Genomic DNA, 18,014 nt, shown 5'->3' with positions numbered 1-18,014 from the left:
TCAGCGGTCGAGCATAGAGAAGGGCGCGGCCCGGAGTGCGGCAGCGCCCCCTGGCGTGGCGGCGGCACAGCGCGCTCAAGGCGAGCAGAAAGCGGGGCCGCGCCGGCCGTGAGCGACGGGCAGAGCCGCCAATAGGCGAGCGGGGGAGGGAGAAGGGGGGGCGGGACGGATGACGTCATGGTCGCCCCTGCGCGGCGGGGCTGCTGGAGGCGCGCGCCCCACGGCAGCCGGCGCGGTGGCATGGGGCGGCGGGGCGGCGGGCGGGGGCGGCCGCTCCCACCGCTCCCCCTCCTCCGCCTGCCCCTGCTGCTCGTGCCGCTCCTCCTCCTCCTCTTGCCGCCCGCCGGTGAGTGTCGCGGGGCCGAGGGATGTAGGATGTGCGAGGGGGGTCAGGGATCTGAGCGCTGTGGGATGCTGCGTGGGGGATGGGGGCGAAAGGGGGAGGTGTGTGTGCGGTGGGGGACGTGGGCAATGGGGTGAGAACGGAGCGCAGACCGTGTGCAGTTGGGCGCAGCTTCTGCCTGCCGTGGGATGCGCGTGCCGTGGGACAGTGTGTGCAGCGAGATCTGGGGCAAATGTGCAGCAGGGCACATTGATGTGTGGGATGCCCATGCAACTGAGTATAGGGTGCATGGGCAGTGGGGCAGGAGGTGTGCGCACGATGGGGCATATTCGTGTGTGATGGGAGATGGCAGTGTGAGTGCAATGGGGTGTTGGCACAATGGGACATGGAGATGTGTGTGCGGGGGTTATGCCTGACAATAAGCAGGCTGTGGGGCACACGTGCAGTGGGGTACGTCGGGAGGGCTCAGAGGTGTGCGTGCTGGAGGGACACAGGTGGTGTAAGTGCAGAGGGAAACTCGGAGGGGTCAGATTCATGGTCAGGGGCTCCGGGGATCTGCAAATGCAGCGTGTCACCAGGACAGAGGGCTGCGAAGTGGGGCAGCAGGGATGCGTGCAGTGCGGGGGATGTGTGTGCAGTGAGGATGAGTGGGGAGACACTGGAGTGAATACGTGATGAAACGAGTGTGCTGTCGGGCACTGGAGCTGCCTTCATTTGGGGGCTGCGGAGGGGTATGCGGTGTCGTGTATGGGGGATCGCGGAGGAAGGGGGCCGAGCTGTGGAGTAGAAGCGCTATGGGGCCCTATGGGGCGGCTGGAGGGAGCTGTCCGTGGTTCCGAGCCCGACACAATGTGAGCTGTCCGTGGTTCTGACCCTTCTGGGAGAGGAGGTCTCCTCGGCCTCTGGCCTGGGGCAGAGGCGCTCTTGTTTTTCTCCTTCCTCTCTTTCATAGATAGGAAATTCTGTTCCATCTTCCAGCTTCTCTGCCTGTGCTGTGGCCTCACTGCCGCAGGGCTCCAGCCTGACTCTCTCTGTGCACCTGTGTGCCCTCACTTTGCCTCAGATGAGTGGGCTCCAGGAAGTGCAATGGGCTCAGGAAGCTTTGCGTGCTTCCCCCATGCCATGTCCTGGGAGCATGTTCACCGTCTCTTTCTCTTTGAGGTCCACTGCCAGTTCACTGACCCCAGCTGGCAGGGAGCTTTGGTCCCCTGGGGAACTGTGGACTGGCCAGGTGGTTCATGGAAAAGAAACTGTGATTGAGTACATTTGCACACAGATGGGAATTTCATGCCCATCTCGTGTTGGCTGGCAATGAAAGGAGGGGTAGCTGCCTTTGTTCCAGGCAAGGGAGCAGATGCATGTCAGTGTTCAGCCTGCTGGGGCTGCACACACGCAGCACAAACACACGTGCATGCAAGCACATGCGCATGCTCCGAGCCAGACACTGGAAAAAGCAGCCCTTCTTCTCAGCTGTCCCCTTCCCTGCAGTATACATCCTCCTGGCCACAACCCTGCTCCCATTTGCTCTTCCACTAGCATCCTCTTTGTTGGCTGCTTGTAGAGACATCTTATTCTTGGTGAGTAATGCATGGATCTCTTAGGCTGGCAGTGGGGAGAAAGTACAATAGTAGAGTGAAGTTACTGCTCCTGTTTGGAGATTGGATCTTCCTTGTTTCTGCTATACCAAGGAAGTGTCTTCCTTCTCCTGCTAAAGCTCCTGAAATCCCCAGGCAGTTGGACTTTCAGGCAGTGAGACATGCCATGCAATAGCAGAAGGTGTCTTAAACATAGAGCTGTATACAGTCACACACACCCTTGTGTGTGGGTGTGCACGCCTTCATTTAGCTGTGCATGCAGACAGCGCCCACACATGCATATGTGCATACATATGTGTGCCATTCCTCCTCCACAAACACGGGAGAGCTTAGGAGCTGTGCAGGAAGTGCATAGCTCTCTAGTTCTTGGTGCTGAGTGGTGGAGACTGTGCCACGGGTGGTCACAGCTGACATCAGCCCTGGGCATACAGTGCAATGGCTCACTTGCAGCTTCTCCTGCTCCTCACACTGAGAGTCTCTTGAATCTCTTCTGCAGATGGACTCTTTGTGACTGACTACTTCACCCGCACACCACGCAAGCTCAGTCCCTTCCGCTCCTTTGCCAGCATTGAACTCTTTCACTTCCACATCCCTGAGGACACGGTCATTGCTGTTTGGAATCTCATCACCTTCAAGGAGCAAGGTGGCACCTTTGGGGACCAGTGCCCAGACCGTAGCATCACCGTGTAAGTAAGCTGTTTGCCTCCTCTGTTCCCTTCCCACCCGACCCTACCTTCTGCTGCTGCCTGCCTGGATGTGCCCTGCAGCATGCCTTCACCTGTCTGCTTTTTGCTTGTGCATGCATGGCTACACACATGTGCAGATCATACATGCACATGCACACAGGCATTGGATTCAGGTACACACATGCACAATTATGTGTACAAACATGCACATATGCACATAGGTGCACAAACATTCGTACACATGCAGATGCATACGCTCTCTCTCCCTCCCCATACATAATTCACATGATGCATTTTTCATCCATGACCAGTTTTACTTGAACAGGGAGATCAGGGTCTCCACTGAAGGTCCTGGCTTACTGATGTCTTCCCCATAATGGCTCTGATTTTGCTTGCAGAGACACACGCTGCATGTGGGGTGGGCTGCCCCTGCCATGCTGCCCAGCCTGAGCTCTGTTAACTGCTGTCTCTCCTGCAGGTATTTCCGCTCAGGGGCTCCTTCTGTCATTAACCCCCTGCACACACACTTCCCCAGTGACACGGCTGTTCCTGGCTCCTTTGCGCTGACCCTCACCTGGACCTTGCCCAACCGCACCACGGGGGTGTTCAATATCACCAGCCCCCTGCCTGGAGACTGGTTCCTGGCTGCCCACCTCCCCAAGGATGAGGGCAAGATCTCCGTCAAGGTGATGGACTGGGGGAACAAATAAGTTGGATTGGCTAGTTGTCTTGCATGGGGCACTTGGGGAGCATATGAAAAATTGGCAGGGGTCCTGGGCATCTCTGGGGATTATAGACCAGGGCAGACTGCCTACCCCATCACCATAGTGCAGGGCCTGTGCCTGTGGGACAGTGGCTCGGTGTGGCTGGTCCCCATGTTGACTGTCCCACTGGCACAGGGCCTCTATGAGGAGTGCCAGTACCTCTTCCAGCCACAGCTCATTGTGCAGCGCCTGGTGAACATTGCTGTGCTGTACCCTGGTTACGTCACAGAGCAGAGCATGGCTCCCCATAACCGCTCCTGCCTCTACAAGTGAGTGTGAGAGGATCTGAGAAGGAAGGGCAGCCTTGGGACCCAACCCACTGACCTGTGCTGATGCAAGCATCTTGCAGGGTGTTTGTGCCCAGCTACACGTCACGTGTGCTGGTGGAGGTGCTGCGGTGCCACGGGGCCGAGGGTTGCCCACTCTGGCTGCGCATGCGAGCGAAGGCCCCCCCACTGCACAACTCAACAGCACTGGACTGCCGGGAGCACACACCCTGCCAGCTGGCACTGGACCTGCCTTTCTGGCAGCACTGGTACTATGTGCTGGTGGAGAGGCATCCTGGGGCTCCAGGCACCGTCTCCTTCCAGATCACTGTACAGCTGACAGGTGAGGGGCACAGGGAGACTTGAGAGGGCATGGACTTGAGTGGGAGATGGCAAGGGTTGCCTGTGGGATCTGGGTACGGGATGACACTCAGCTTGCTGGGGACGCTGGGATGCACTGAGAGGTGCTGGGACACTGGGAGATGTTTGGAGATATTGGGGCTTTAGGGGGTGCTGGAAAGTCCTGGGACACTGGGAGGTGCTGGGCTGCTGTGGGACACTGGTCATGTGCTGAGACATTGGAATGCTCTGGGATACTGGGAGGTGTTGGGACACCGGGATGTGCTAGGATGCAGGGATTGCCAACCTGGTGGATACGGAGAGCAGGTGGGAGGTGAGGGCAGGGGGCCAGGGGGCTGTGCGGTGCCAGGGCTGACAGCTCTGCTCCCAGACTGCTCCCGCCCCAGCCTGGCCCGGCCGCCCTTCCTGCCCTCCAGCGCCTCCATGAACATGCCACACTCCTTTGGTTCTGCTGGTGGGATGGTGCTGGGGGACAGCCCCCCTCCCACCAGCCCCAACAGCACCAAGCGCCCGCTCCCCATCTCTTCCACCATGCCTGCCACTGAGCGCTGCTGGCCCATCCGCCCCACGCTACGCAACGAGCTCGACACCTTCTCCGTCCACTTCTACATCTTCTTTGGGCCCAACGTGTCAGTGCCGCCCGACCGCCCTGCTGTCTTTGTCATCAACCTCCTGCCGGTTCTGGACAGTGGCGGGGTGCTCAACCTGGAGCTGCGGCTCAATGTGGTGAGGTGGTCAGGCCAGGAGATGGGCATGTTGGGTCTGGGGCAGGGGTGCCTTTGGGTCATGGACCATGATTTGAGAGCTGCTGGGTGGTGGACCATGGGTTAGGATGCTTGAAGAGTAGATAATGAGCAGGGTGCTGGTGGGTGATATGTTAGGGTGCTGTCAAGTGCTGTGCTGTCAGAACAGGGGACACTCCCAGTGCTGCTTTAGGGCCAACTCCCCTCTGCCCTCAGAGCTCCCTGTGTGGTGAGAATGTGACAGTGTTTGGCTGTCTGAACCATGAGGTCCCACTGACGTCTGGTGACAATGCATCGGTTACCTGTGAGACAGGTAGGCTGTGCCGTGCCTGCCCCCCTGCTGTGGCTGTGGGTTTTGACCCCCATGCCCTTCCAGGGGCTGCCTGGGGTGGGTGGGTGCCTGGCCTGCCCGCTGCCCAGCTCACCTGTGGCTTTCCCTGCCGACAGAGTCCCTGGCAGGCTTTCTGCTCTCTGTCAACACCACGGCCAGCCTGAGCCGCCTGCGCATCCCCTACCCCCAGACGGGCAGCTGGTACCTGAGCCTGCGCTCCCTCTGTGCCACAGAGCATGGGTAAGATCCCAGCATGCCTGCTATGTGTCACTGCATCCCAGTGCATCCCACTGTATCCCAGCCTCCTTGTCGTGGCAGAGCTGGATGTCACTGCACCATACCTGTTGGTGGGCTCCTGCAGCTCTGCTCTGAAGCTCTCAGTTGGGAACCAGCTGTTGGCTTGTGTGCATCTAGGGGTTGTGCTCATGCCCAGTGCGTACACATTCAGGTGTTTGACTTTGTTCCCCCATGGAGCAGGTTCGAGCCTTGCACCAATGTGACAGCTGAGGTCTACCTGCGCGCCTACCTCTCGCCCTGCATCAATGATTGTGGCATCTATGGGCAGTGCAAGCTGCTGCGCACCAACAATTATTTGTACGCAGCCTGCGAGTGCAAAGCTGGTAAGATCTGCTCTAGGCATCAGTCCTCCTGTCCCAGCTCTCCAATGGGTACTGGATGGAGCTTCCCCTCTCTTGCAGGATGGAATGGCTGGGGTTGCACTGACAATGCCGAGGCATTCTCCTATGGTTTCCAGCTCCTCTCCACTCTGCTGCTCTGCCTCAGCAATGTCATGTTTGTGCCTCCCGTGGCCATCGCTGTGCGCAGCCACTACCTCCTGGAAGCTGCTGTCTACATCTTCACAATGTTCTTCTCCACTGTAAGTGCAGGGTGGGGATAGAATCGTAGGATCATTTGAGTTGGAAATGTCATCTAGTCCAACTCCTCTGCAGTGAACAGGAATACCTACAGCCCAGTCAGGTCCTCAGAGCCTGACCTTGAGAGTCTCCAAAGATGGGGCATCTACCACCTCTTTGGGCAACCCATATCTAAATCTCCCCTCTGTTAGTTCAAAATCATTTCTCCCTGTCCTATCAGACCCTCCTAAAGAGTGTGTCCCCTTCTTTCTTACAGACCCTCTTTAGATACTGAAAGGGTAGCCAGTGTTGAGATACTGAAAGGATGGTGGGCAGGGAGTTGGGCAGTATAGAACAACTCTCACCCTGTTCCCTCTGTGGCCCCAGTTTTATCACGCCTGTGACCAGCCAGGCATCGTGGTCTTCTGCATCATGGACTATGACGTGCTGCAGTTCTGCGACTTCCTGGGTTCCCTCATGTCTGTCTGGGTCACTGTCATCGCCATGGCCCGGCTGCAGCCAGTAGTCAAGCAGGTGAGTGCAGAGAGAGTGCATGTGGTGGGAAGGGGTCCTGGAGTGGAGGTCCATCCTGATGTCCCCATCACCCCCCCACAGGTGCTGTACCTTCTGGGGGCCATGCTGCTCTCCATGGCACTACAGATGGACCGCCATGGGCTATGGAACCTGCTGGGACCCAGTCTTTTTGCCTTGGGCATCATGGCCATTGCTTGGGTAAGGACCCACTGCATCCCCTTCCTGTTGTATCACCTGTCTCCATGCTCGGCCCTCCCCAGCCAGTCACCACGGGATGGGGGACATGGCTTGTCGTGGTGTGATGGCAGAGGGGCCATGGCCACCCCTGAGGTCCTGTTGTCCCCATGCAGACGGCTCGCTCCATCCGTCGCCGCCACTGCTACCCGCCCACCTGGAAGCGCTGGGCATTCTACCTGTGCCCAGGTGCGCTGATTGCGGTGGCTGCCGTGCTGCTCTATGCCTTTGTGGAGACGGAGGAGAACTACTTCTACATCCACAGTATTTGGCACCTGCTCATCGCTGGCAGCGTGGGCTTCCTTCTGCCACCCCGTGCCAAGCCCAGTGGGCGCCTGGGGCCGCTGCCCCGCCGTAAGGGCTGTGGGTACCAGCTCTGTGTCAACGAACAGGAGGAGCTGGGGCTCGTTGATCCAGCGGTGGCCTCCATCAACAGCATTTGCACCAGCTGATGCAACCAGTGCACTGGACTCAGGCAGGGATGGTGACACACGGAACAGCAGGACTCCTCCGGGCTGGCGCACAGCTGTCCCAGTGTCACAATTACAGCCTGGTTGAACTCGTCAGCAGGCATTGCTTGCCACTCCATCTGGCACAGGAGTGCCCCTGTCCCCACTACCTTCAGCCCCCCTAGTGACACCTTGGTGCCCTGCATGTGGCTGTTCCCACCCCATAGTGCTGGAGCAGTGACATTCCTGCTAGTGCCATCAGCCCTGGGCAGCTGCAGGGCACTGAGCCTTGCTGGGAGGGGGCAATGCATGCGCTGGGCCTCCAGATCTGCTTACAGTACTGCTGTCTCAGCCTCTGAGAGGAGCTGGGGGAGAGGGGGGGATGCAGTGACAGGACCCCAAGTCCTGTGTGCCAGTCAGGGTGTCCTCATGTGCTCCTGTACAGCCTTAGGTCATGTTGGCAGCGGGGCGGAAGCTCCACCACATACTGGGCTACATCCTGGGATATTGCCAGCTATATGAGGGGGGCAAAACCCTGACCCTGGGCACCCTGAGGGTGGTGGGAGGTGAGATGGAGCAGAGGAGACCCCACTGCCCCTTCTCCCTGCTGCAGGAGATTGCTTCAGTTCCCCAAGCTGCAGCTCAGGAATGGATCCTGGTTCACAGTGGGCTGGGGGTTGGTGGGTGCGGGGCAGACAGGCAGCTCCAACCCCACTGTTATGGAGGCAGCAAGCAATGCTGAGCCGTGGTGCCTGTGTGAGGGCCCCGGGGTCCGGCACCCGGGAGCTCATCCTCCATCCCTGTCTCTGCCAGGCAAAATGCTCTGTCTGGTCCAGCCAGGCGGCCGGTTGGGGATTAATTTTTAATTAAAAACGTTGCTCACTTCACCAAACCCAAATGTGTCTCTTCATCTCCCAGAGAGACACAGTACTGGGCTCTTGCATCATTGCAATGCACGCAGTGTGCCAAGCGTGATGCTTGTGCCATCCAGTGCAAGCATCTGCCTGCTGAGGAGTCGTGCACACAGCACCCCAAAATGGAGGCACTAAAGATCAGGCTGGAGGAGCTCTGAGCACCTAACAAAGTTGTTCCTGTTCATTTTAGGGGAGTTGGACCAGATGTCTCTTAAGTGTCCGTTCCAACTCAAATGATTCTAAGATTCTATGATGGATTCTATGGGTTTTACAGAGAGGACTGTGTCCCACATGGCATCCATGCCCCAGCTCACCACTGTGGTGCTGAAACAAAAACTGCCTTCTGGTGAGTTTAGGTAGGCCCTACAATAACAGGCTGCAACAAGTATGTGGTGAGATGTGTCTCAGTGGGGTTTATCCATAGGAGCCATCCAGGAAAGCTGAGAGGAACCACACTCCAGCTCCTCTTGGATTCACTTCTCAGCATCTGGGACAGCTCAGCACTCGGTTAATTAAATCTGCGACTGAATTTTTCATCTCAAGGCTGGGCCAAGCAGCCAGGCGTGCTCCTGGGGAGGGATCCTGGCAGGCAGCAGTGGGGAGGATCCCAGCACTCGGTGACAGCCCAGTGCATCCCCCCCAGTCCTGCTGGTTGCCTGTGGGGAGATGGGTATCCCCCTGTCTGCTTCCCAGACACCTCCGTTCCTAACGAGGATGCTGTCAGGGTGAAGGCTGGGCTCTGCCTGTTCCCTGCTTGGATTTTTGTCATTTCTGTGACTCCAGTGGGAACAGCCTTCCTAGTGCTCCATTCCTGCCTCTACCAGACACAGCAACCGCATCACCATGGCAACAGTGTCCCCATAGCAACCAGGTACATCTGACATCCTCATAGCAACCGGGTCCCTGAACAGCTGGTGGTGGGGAGGGATGGGAGCTCTGAACCCCACCAGTGACATGAGGACAGACACAACATCCAGAGCAGTGTGATCCTTCATATGCCTGTCCTGACAGGGGAGGCAGCAGGGCACGGAGGGAAGGCAGAAGGGAGTGGTGCTGGGGCTAGCACTGCCACTGCTAAGCCTCCTGCATCCCATCCCTGCTATTGGGCCAGCATTCCCTGCTTGGAAATGGGCATCCCTAAAACCCATAGTCCCTTCCTGGCTCTAAATCACACTGTGGGATGTTGTGCCTGCTGCCTGCCTTCCCAACGGTGCTGGCCCTGCTGCAGCCTACGCCATGCAACTTTAATATGCCTGGCCTGAATTACTGAGCCCTGAGGCAGCTGTATGAGCATACACAGCATCTGTCCCTCCTCACTCCCTGCCCACATGTGCCCTGCCAGCAGGATGGCAGCAGTCACAAAAATCCAGGAATTAAGCTTGTCAACCTGAGAGACGAGTGGACAAAAAGCTGACGTTGTTGTGTATCATCATACTGTGCATGCATGGTGTTAATATGGAGTTCTTGCAAGGAAATCTTTAGTGGTCATGAGGTACCACGGGGAGGTGCTACCCAGGCAGAAAGTCATAAGTTACACAAGTCAGGTTCCATATATGGCCAGGAACTTATTTCAAAAGCAATGTGCCTGTTGACTGAGTTTCTAATCAGCTCTTAATCTGAGACATTGGCAGCCACAAGAAGTGCCCTCTTCCCCTGTGCCAGGCCATTTTTTGAGTAAGCAGTGTTCCCATCACACGGTATCCAGACAACCTCAGTGACAGCTTTGGGATCACTCAGCTTGGTTCCCTTGGGTACCCACAAGAGCGGTCCCTAGGGACTGGGTAGAGGTTCAGCATCACAAAGCCCAAGAGCTGGAGGCAGCATGTCCCCACTGCTGTGCCTGTGATCCCATCACACCCACATCCCATGGCTGATGTAAATCCTGCTGTGGGCATAGCCAGAGCTCGGGCACAGCTACCACCACAGAGGGTGCAGGCAGTGCTCTCATGTGTAATCAGCCTTGCAGCAACAGAAGTCAAACTGCTGCACCATGCGTAGTCCCAGATGAATTTGCCTGAAGAAGCAAGCCTGCAGGGGAAGGAAAAAGGATGGCAGTGGAGGTCGAGAACATTTTACATAGGGTGAAAAGCCACTGTTCCCTTTATGGATTGCAAATTAAAGTTTTCTCATAAAAAATAAACCAAACCAAACCAAAACAAAAAAACCCTGCTCTTTGCTCAAATATCACCGCTAAGATTTCCCTTGAGAAAGGCAAGTACTAAGCAATGGGCTGCTGGGTGTTACGAGCAGCGCTCTCAGCAGAAGCTGTGTTAGAGAAATCACACCGAATATTTCTGTCTGAGCCTGCGTGTGCCTGCACCAAGGGAAATATTGCTGTTTATTCTTACTTCACACAAAGATGTTTCATCAACTCCAGGGCTAAAACCCAAGACACCGCATTTCTAAAGAGAGCATTTGGGTTGAAACAAAACCAACTCTTGACAAACGCAGTTGAGAGATTTCCAGCCTGGTTTGCAGCACTGAGCTATGTATGCACTGCTCCAGCACCACAAACCTGCCAACCTCTGCCGATCCCCATTGACACTCTGATAGAACAAAGCGTGAGGAGGAAGAGGGAACCTCAGAGGGCACGGTGGGACTGAGTGCGATGCTGTCACAGTGCCTGCCTCACATCACTATGGGATGTGCTGAAGGATGTGGCATGGTGCAGGGTCACCTGAGGGCATGGATGCCACAGCATGACCATGTGCAGTATGACAGCCCCCGGCCCTGCATAGAACGCTGCTCCAGGAGTCAGCAAATCTCGTTGCCCGCAGCTCACAGTGTCCAGGCAAAGGAGCAGGGTGTGAGGGCTGCCGTGCTGTTTCTCGTGCAGCAGGGACAGGAGTTATTATCTAAGCTGAGTTAGAGCCTGGGGCACGAAATGGCACCGCTGCCCACCCCCGTCCAGCCCAATGATGGCGCCGGGGGCTGCCCCGTTGGGGGATCCCCTCCCCTGACGTAGCCAGACATCCACCCCATCGCCACTCCCCCACCCGGCCGCCTGATTGGCTGCACTCTATTGGCTCCGCCCCCTCCGCGACTGGGGCGGGCCTCAGAGTGACCACGCCCCCTTTGTTCCTTCCTGCTCTCCTATTGGTTGCTGAGCTGTCACTCCTGAGCTGTCACCCCTGCGCGCAGCCGGGCAATCTCCTGCTGCCGCCTGCACTGCGCGGTGCTGCGCTCCACTGGATCACTGCAGCATCCCAGTGCAGCCCAGTGCAACCTCACTGCGCCCAATGGGACCTCACAGCACCGCAGCCTCACTGTGCCACAACACTGCAGCCTCTTTGCATCCCGCTGCATCTTCTGAACTTCCCGTCTGCAGCCCCATGCCAGCTCCAGCTTTATGCACTCCCACAGCAGCCCTCAAAACACTAGGTTTAGTGTGTTTGCATGGCATTGCAATCCACCGTCTGGCATTTGGGTTAGAATTGCATTTCATTGCACTGCATTGCACTGCATTGCATTGCTTTAGATTTTTTACTATTATTGCATTTCAGTTCGTTTAAACCCATTAGACTACGCTGCACTTCAGTGCATTTCATTTCAATTAATTGCACTGCATTTCACTGCATTCTTACTGCCCCCAGCCTCCCACCACCCCCATGTCACATGTCACCTGCTGTCAGTGAGATGTCCCCCCCCCCACCATGCTGAGTGACCTGTGTGCCTCTGTGCACTGGGCCTAGAGGTGGTGGCTGCATCAGGGAACAGATCAGGGCTTATGAATGTCCCCATCAGGGCTGGCAGTGTCACGGGACCATTGCATGTGAGAGAGGGGAGAGTGCCACTGGAGGTGACGGACTTCCCCAGCATGGCTCGCCCCCGCTGGGCTGGCAGCCAGGTGTTGTAGAACTGACAGACAACAGTGGCATAGGGCATCCCTGCTCGGCCCATTGGTATGCACTGGCCCAGGGGAGTTTCTGTGAGGCTTTAAATAGTGCAGTTCCCCTTCCGCTCAACTCGAAACCTTAAGTACAGGAGGGGGGGAGAAGAGGGGGGAGAGGGGGGGAAATAATTGGTCAATTGGCTCTGCTGATACAAAAGCTATTTTTAATGTTACTAAAATCTGTGTCTTCTATAAACATCTAAAATCCCCAGAGCTCCTGTTATAAAGATTTGTGCCACAAGGACGCTCATGGCAGGGCGCAGCCAGAGCCAGGAGACGCCCGGCACTCCTCTTTGGAATCCGGGGAAGCACAAGGCAGCCCAGAGAGCAGTGGCACCGGGGGGCTGCCCCCAATAAGGGGAATGTGTGGGGCACCGTGGCTGGGGGGGGCTTGTGGTCGGAGCAGCAGTTGGTGCAGGGTTTCACCCACCTGCACCAGGCTGTGCGAGAGGAGGTGGAGGTGGGAGACGGTGTCGCTGGCGAGGCTCTCCAGCAGCGCCTGCTGCTGTCGCGACGTCTGCAGAATCTGCACCAGCAGCTGCTGAACGCTGTGAAGTAGGCCTGCCACGCCACAGCCTGCAGTGAGAGGGGGGTCAGGGGCAGCCCAGCCTCGCTGTGTATCCAACAGGATCTGTGGGCATGACCCACCTTGCAGGCTGGTGTCCGGCACATCCTCACCCATTGCTGTCTGCTCGCTGGGTCTGGGAGAGCCAGGGGCTGCAGGGGGCACTGGCAGCGCAGTGTTTCCTCCTCCCATCCCTGGGGATGTCTCAGTGGGGAAACCTGCACCAGTGTTTGACATGGAGGGCACAGTGGGATTGTGGGGCCAATAAGTCACCTGCTCAGCCCTAGCAGGGCTCAGATCCCTGCTCTAGCTGAGCACAGAGCAGAGGGCACAAGCTCTTACCCGCCTTCTGCTCAGCACTTTCCTGTTTCAGGACAGTGTGGGTGCCTGCAGAGAGCAGATGCAAAGCATCACCAAGGGCTGTTTCCCTCTCCAGGATGCCTGAGCTCTGTGGCTAGGACATGGTACTCACCCAGGATGGGAAGGAGAGGGATGCAGTGAGCGGTGTCTGCAATAAGAACTGCATCAGAGCCTGCTGGCAAGGATGAGAGAGGGAACCGGGGCAGGGGAAACCTTACTTAGGACAGCTGTGGGGTCAGGCACTGATCCAGCGATGTGTTCCCCGCAGGCTGCAGAGAGAGAGCAGAGAGGAGATGCAGGGTCTGTTGGGACCTGCTGGGAACAGCACCAGCCTGGGACCTGCCCTGCTCACAGCCAGCCCAGCGTGCCCTAGCCACAGCTCCCCAGCACCCTGAGGGGCCTCAAAGTGTCTCATGAGCTAGAAACAAAAGCAGGAGTCACTCACCCACCACTGCAATGCAGCCACCTCTGGGCTAGAAGGCAGCAGCCGCACAGCGGTGCACAGCCATGCTACGCAACAGATTAGGACTGGAAGTGAAGGAGAATCCCACATCCACTTGAAACTGCAGGGGGAATTTAGGGAGATAATGTCATTACCCAGTGTGGATGCTGGATGGGGTGCAGGGGTTCACTCCCCCATTATCAGGGGCCTGGGGACAAAGCAGCCGGGTCTCCTGCTTGAAGAAAGCTGTTTCACCCCAATGGCTGCCGGCTCAGGGAACAGCAGCTGCTGCCTCCATCTGCCCACACAAATCAGGGATACAGCCTGTATCACCTCAGCACCAACTCTGTGAGCACCCTTCTGGCTGCATGCAGGTGGAGATGCTCCCAGCTCCAGATCTCACCCTCAGTCCTACCTCTGAACTTTTGTGTTGTTTCTGCTGCCAAAGGCAGCTGAAGGCAGGGAGCTGCACACACTGCAGTGCTGTACAGCTGCAAGAGTCTGCTGGGCTGCAGCAGGACCAGCTGCATGTGCAGCCAGCAGTCCTGAGGCTGGGTCAGAGCTGGGGAACATCTTGTGCCCCACATCCTCATGTTCTGGGGATGGTCCCAACACCTCCATCTATGCACATCCCTACTAACAGGTCTGTCCTGAGAGCACCCCTAGGGCCTCTACTCCCATCACGCTGGCATGGGCATGGGCTGGAGCCGTGGCAATGCAGCCCTGTGTGATGGGGCAGTGGTACTTACAGCTCTCTGGCTCATCCTTCACGCGCCACAGCAGCGGAGACAGCATTGTGCCCTGGGAATCTGCAGAGAAAAGCTTCAGCAAACAGGAATCAAGGGTTCCCACAGCCCCGCAGCCCTACTCTAGGTACCTGCTGGTACTGGTAAGGATGGAGAGCGGGTGGCAGGGACGGATCTGCGCCTCCTGGGGGGCAGCTTCCCCAGATCTGGAAGAGGAGAAAAAGCACCAGCTCTACCCTGGCCACGCACCCATTCTCCCCACAGCCCCGGCACCCACCCAGCAGCCGCCGCTCACGGAAGACCGGTCGCCCGGCAGCCTTCCAGATGCTCTTCATGGCTCGGTAGTGAGGAGGCAGGCGGGGAGAGTGGAGTCCGGCTCTGCGTCGCGTCTCTCGCTCCGAGTGGAAAGCTTGCTTAAGTGCCTTCCACTTAGACCGGCACTGGGCCACGCTACGGCTGTAGCCGGCTGCCGCCAGCCCACGGGAGATCTGCTGCCACAGAGCCTCGTTGGGCCGAGAGGTGGAGGCCATCAGTAGGGCGGCCTCCCCCGAGCCCCCCACCAGTGCCAGCAGGCTGCCGACCTCCGCTTGCGTCCAGGCTCGCCCCCGGGGCATGGCGCGGGGGGAGGCCCCGGGCAGCGGGGGCTGCACCGGGAGCCACGCTGGAGATGGGACCCACTGGGGACCACGCACCAGGGATGGCGGCGGGAGCCGAAACGGGAGCCGCACCTGGGTCCACCAGGAGCCACACTGGGAACTGCACCGGGAGCTGCCGGGAGCCGCCGGGAGCAGCAAGGAGCATGTGCGGCCCCGGGAGGAGCCGCTGGGAAACGTAGTCCTGGCTCGGCGGGGCGTGCGCATCCCTCGAGCATCCATCCCCCACCGATCCTCGCGCAGGCAGGGTTCGCTGCTCCGGGGCGGAACTGGCAAAACCCTAACTCGAACCCTCACCGGCAAACAGGAGCCCCAGCGGCTTCATCCAGCCCCGACCGTGCTGGGGAACTCACCCCAAGGGCACCACGGGGATGTCCGGCAGGACCGCCGTCAAGATGTGGGGGAGGGGAAGGAGAACCACATCCCCCGGCTTTCCAGGGCTGAGATGCAGCTGCAGCCCCATGCAAAAGAGGTGGCAGAAACCACGTCTGCACACACCCCCACCACCCTACTGCTTGAGAGAGAGCCTTGTGTCCTGCTCCCAGAGGTACCCCTCACTTCCATGAGCAGGCAGAGCAGCCTTGAGAATATTTCACATTACCAGCCCTCTCACCTGCTGCGGTGGGTGGACACGGGGTTTCTTTTTTCCAGGGTGCCAGCCTGCACCACCCAGGGCTGTCACCCAGCTGGTGTCTCCAGGGACTTCACCAGGAAGTGACACTTTCCATTTCGTGTCACACTCGGCTGCCAAAGAGGGAGGCTGGGGAAGGGGGTTGCTGCTCCCCTCCTCCAGAGTCGTGGGGCACGCAACAAGAGAAAGAGGGAACGATGGAAGAGGGAGTCATGTATGCTGAGCTGCGCCTGCCCCCTGCACCAGGTAAGGGCACACTGCTCCCCATCCTGCTTGCCAGCAGCACCTCCAGCCTTCTCCCCCCTCCTGTGGATCCTCTTGCCCCATTCCCATGCTGCAGACTGCCTGTTCTTGGGATGGGGAGGCTGCACGCTGCATCCTGCTGCATGGCACAGTGCATGTAGGCACCTGCTCTACTGCCTTCCCTGTGCCATGTCTTCATTTCATGTCAACACTCTGTCATTCTTTAGGGACAGAGCCTGGGGGAGGCCAAAGGATGTGCAGCTATCAGGGTGTGGTGGTGGGGTTTCCCACCATTGCCACTCAGCCCCAAGTGGCACTCTGTCTTTCAGCCCCTGTGCAGACAGCACGGATGCCCTGGCACTGGGCAGCCCTCAGCCTGGGAGCCCTGTCCCTGCTGCTCCTGCTGGCACAGATCATCCTCGTTGGATTGGGCTTCCACTGTGAGTGTCCCTGCATCCCCCTCCCTGCCCAGGGTCTTGAAGTCGTGGCTGGCACCATGGTTCTGTGTGCACCTCCTCCTTGCTGTGTGTGTCTTCCTGCCTGGGGCAGAGGGAGCTGCATGTCTGTGGGCTTTGGAGCAAAAAGTAGATGATGAAGGTAAACCACCTTCAACTGCTGGAGAAAGGCAGGAGGGTATAGAAAAATGTGGGCTTGGGGATGACACTGGGACATCCTGCTCTGTCAGCTGGTGGTAATGTGAAAATGGGATGTTATGCTGAAACCAAAAGGCAGAAGCACTTTCTCCAAAAGCCAGCTGTGTAATGAGTTTCTGTCTGCAGCACTGCTGACCAGCTTGGAAGGCTCATCAATAGAAACTGGAGATGCTGCTGTGTTCTCTCCTCTTTTGCAGACTTACTTCAACAGGGGAACTGCTGCCATGGTCCCCAGTGTGTGGAGAACCTCAGCTCTGGGTTACAGGCTTTGCAAGGTAGGAGAAAGGAAAGTGTGGGCTCCTCTCTGTGGGGTTGGTGGCACGCTCTCTGTCTCCTGCCACTTCAGTGCCACCCTGCACAGGCTGTATTTGTGCACAGGGAGCTGCCAGTTCTGCCCAGCTGGCTGGCTGTGGCATGCAGAGCGCTGCTACTACTTCTCCTCAGCCAAAAGGAACTGGGAGCAGAGCAAGGAGGACTGCTGCTCCAGAGGGGCACAGCTGGTCATCATCCAAGCCAACAGCACACTGGTGAGTACCCCTGCCCTGCCTGCTCCAACCTTACCATGGCCATTGGATAGCTGCAGTGTCCCCTCAGTGGTCTTCCAACACAGACTCTGGCCATGTGCCTAAAAGCCATCTGGGATCTGGATGCTGTGCCAGAACCAAGTGGCTGCAGCCGGGTGTCCCTGAGGAACTCATGCCTATCTCCTCCTGTGCAGGCTTTCCTGAAACGCGTGTCCCATATGGACATCTTCCATGTGGGGCTGAAGTGGAGCTCTTCCAGGTATGAATGGAAGTGGCTGGATGGCACTGCGCTGAAGGGGTGAGTGCTGCAGAAGGTCAGGGAGGTGCAGGGGGAACAGCCAGCCTGCAGACAGGGATGTTCCCCCTGGCTCACCCCCTTGCCTCCCACTCTTCCCTTCTCACCCCTCTCCCTCCACACAGGCTCTTCCCAGTCCAGCGCTCCACTAGCTCCTTCATGGCCTGTGGCAGGGTGTCAGGATCAGGGCTCTCTGGTGGCCACTGTGGGGAATTCCACGGCTGGGTCTGCGAGAAAAGTGCCGTCACCCTGCAGTGGTTGCAGTCCTCACCACCTGCTTTCGTCTGGGGAAACACCACATATACCTGTGCAGGACCATGGTGACAATGGAGACAGCCAGTGCCCAGCACTACCCACTACCTGTCAGGCACCCAGGGCACCGACTCAGTACTCACAACTTTTCATCTCTCCCCTTTGTTTATTGTACATTGCTAATAAACTTTGACCCTCATACAGTGGCTGGCTTTGGGGTTTAGGGTTGGGGTTCAGAGCCAACATTGTTCCAAGTGTCCCCTTGGCCTGGTGGCTCATGGAGCAGCTCCTGTGTGGGCTGGGGCAGATTCTCTTGTGTCCATCCTCCCCGAGTGGGAGAAGACCAGCAGCTCAGCAAGGGCATTCCTGGGTGCTTCCCACACTGGCTGTTACCTGAACATGGAATGGGTGATGGGATGGGAAAGAGGACAAGGAGGGAAGCAGGGTTCCTCTGCGGTCAGGGCTGTGGGGCTCCTGGTGCTATGCAATGAAGGTCTTGGAGGTCAGGTTGGTGGTATGGCTTCAATTCACAGGCAGCTCAGCACCTCACAGTGCTTTGCTCACTCATACCTTCTCAGAGAGAAAAGAGTCTGCAAGGTCCCTTCCAATTTGAGCCATTTTCCATACTATGATTGGAGGTAGAGCCATACTATGATTGGAGGTAGAGGCAGAGTGCTTTGCAGGA

At 57.8% G+C, this 18,014-nt stretch overlaps 3 protein-coding genes across 4 annotated transcripts; 2 read left to right on the top strand and 1 right to left on the bottom strand.

The window, feature by feature from the left end:
- The first annotated feature begins 204 nt into the window (after positions 1–204).
- On the top strand, positions 205–8,054 carry TMEM8B (transmembrane protein 8B). Of its 2 annotated transcripts, XM_072360192.1 has the most exons (13): positions 205–346; positions 2,435–2,624; positions 3,103–3,310; positions 3,524–3,657; positions 3,738–3,997; positions 4,385–4,740; positions 4,974–5,070; positions 5,205–5,328; positions 5,566–5,708; positions 5,787–5,965; positions 6,330–6,476; positions 6,558–6,674; positions 6,827–8,054. In XM_072360192.1, exons 1-13 carry the CDS (start codon positions 241–243, stop codon positions 7,160–7,162), a joined length of 2,397 nt encoding a protein of 798 aa, XP_072216293.1. In that variant the 5' UTR covers positions 205–240; the 3' UTR covers positions 7,163–8,054. The 2 variants fall into 2 exon arrangements, with proteins under 2 accessions (XP_072216293.1, XP_072216294.1); XM_072360193.1 differs by lacking the exons at positions 205–346; positions 2,435–2,624; positions 3,103–3,310; positions 3,524–3,657 and having other exon boundaries at positions 3,864–3,997; positions 4,431–4,740.
- Positions 8,055–12,107: 4,053 nt separating this feature from the next.
- On the bottom strand, positions 12,108–14,953 carry LOC140264226 (uncharacterized). Its single transcript, XM_072359833.1, has 8 exons — positions 14,356–14,953; positions 14,210–14,284; positions 14,082–14,141; positions 13,109–13,159; positions 13,003–13,038; positions 12,873–12,917; positions 12,614–12,748; positions 12,108–12,541 (listed from the first exon to the last, which is right to left on the bottom strand). Exons 1-8 carry the CDS (start codon positions 14,951–14,953, stop codon positions 12,213–12,215), a joined length of 1,329 nt encoding a protein of 442 aa, XP_072215934.1. The 3' UTR covers positions 12,108–12,212.
- On the top strand, positions 14,950–17,529 carry LOC140264227 (killer cell lectin-like receptor subfamily G member 1). Its single transcript, XM_072359834.1, has 7 exons — positions 14,950–15,278; positions 15,383–15,608; positions 15,935–16,045; positions 16,456–16,533; positions 16,637–16,785; positions 16,977–17,080; positions 17,203–17,529. The coding sequence occupies exons 1-7, from the start codon at positions 15,177–15,179 to the stop codon at positions 17,399–17,401; spliced, it is 969 nt and encodes a 322-aa protein (XP_072215935.1). The 5' UTR covers positions 14,950–15,176; the 3' UTR covers positions 17,402–17,529.
- Positions 17,530–18,014: the final 485 nt, after the last annotated feature.

This window comes from Excalfactoria chinensis, chromosome Z, assembly GCF_039878825.1.
Source record: "Excalfactoria chinensis isolate bCotChi1 chromosome Z, bCotChi1.hap2, whole genome shotgun sequence".
NCBI lineage: Eukaryota > Metazoa > Chordata > Aves > Galliformes > Phasianidae > Excalfactoria > Excalfactoria chinensis.
The sequence above is the reverse complement of the archived record's forward strand: the minus strand, read 5'-3'. Positions and strand labels throughout refer to the sequence as shown.

What these genes read in the sequence shown, in the direction of transcription:
- LOC140264227 (XM_072359834.1), top strand. Translation starts at nt 15,177, where the DNA reads ATGCAGCTGCAGCCCCATGCAAAAGAGGTGGCAGAAACCACGTCTGCA. An exon ending in GCGCCTGCCCCCTGCACCAG is followed by an intron (nt 15,609 to 15,934) that starts GTAAGGGCACAC and finishes TCTGTCTTTCAG; the next exon opens with CCCCTGTGCAGACAGCACGG. An exon ending in CGTTGGATTGGGCTTCCACT is followed by an intron (nt 16,046 to 16,455) that starts GTGAGTGTCCCT and finishes CCTCTTTTGCAG; the next exon opens with ACTTACTTCAACAGGGGAAC.
- TMEM8B (XM_072360192.1), top strand. Translation starts at nt 241, where the DNA reads ATGGGGCGGCGGGGCGGCGGGCGGGGGCGGCCGCTCCCACCGCTCCCC. An exon ending in CCTCCTCTTGCCGCCCGCCG is followed by an intron (nt 347 to 2,434) that starts GTGAGTGTCGCG and finishes TCTCTTCTGCAG; the next exon opens with ATGGACTCTTTGTGACTGAC. An exon ending in CCAGACCGTAGCATCACCGT is followed by an intron (nt 2,625 to 3,102) that starts GTAAGTAAGCTG and finishes TCTCTCCTGCAG; the next exon opens with GTATTTCCGCTCAGGGGCTC.
- LOC140264226 (XM_072359833.1), bottom strand. Translation starts at nt 14,953, where the DNA reads ATGGATGCTCGAGGGATGCGCACGCCCCGCCGAGCCAGGACTACGTTT. An exon ending in AAGTGCTGAGCAGAAGGCGG is followed by an intron (nt 12,749 to 12,872) that starts GTAAGAGCTTGT and finishes ACACTGGTGCAG; the next exon opens with GTTTCCCCACTGAGACATCC. An exon ending in GCCGGACACCAGCCTGCAAG is followed by an intron (nt 12,542 to 12,613) that starts GTGGGTCATGCC and finishes CTCTCACTGCAG; the next exon opens with GCTGTGGCGTGGCAGGCCTA.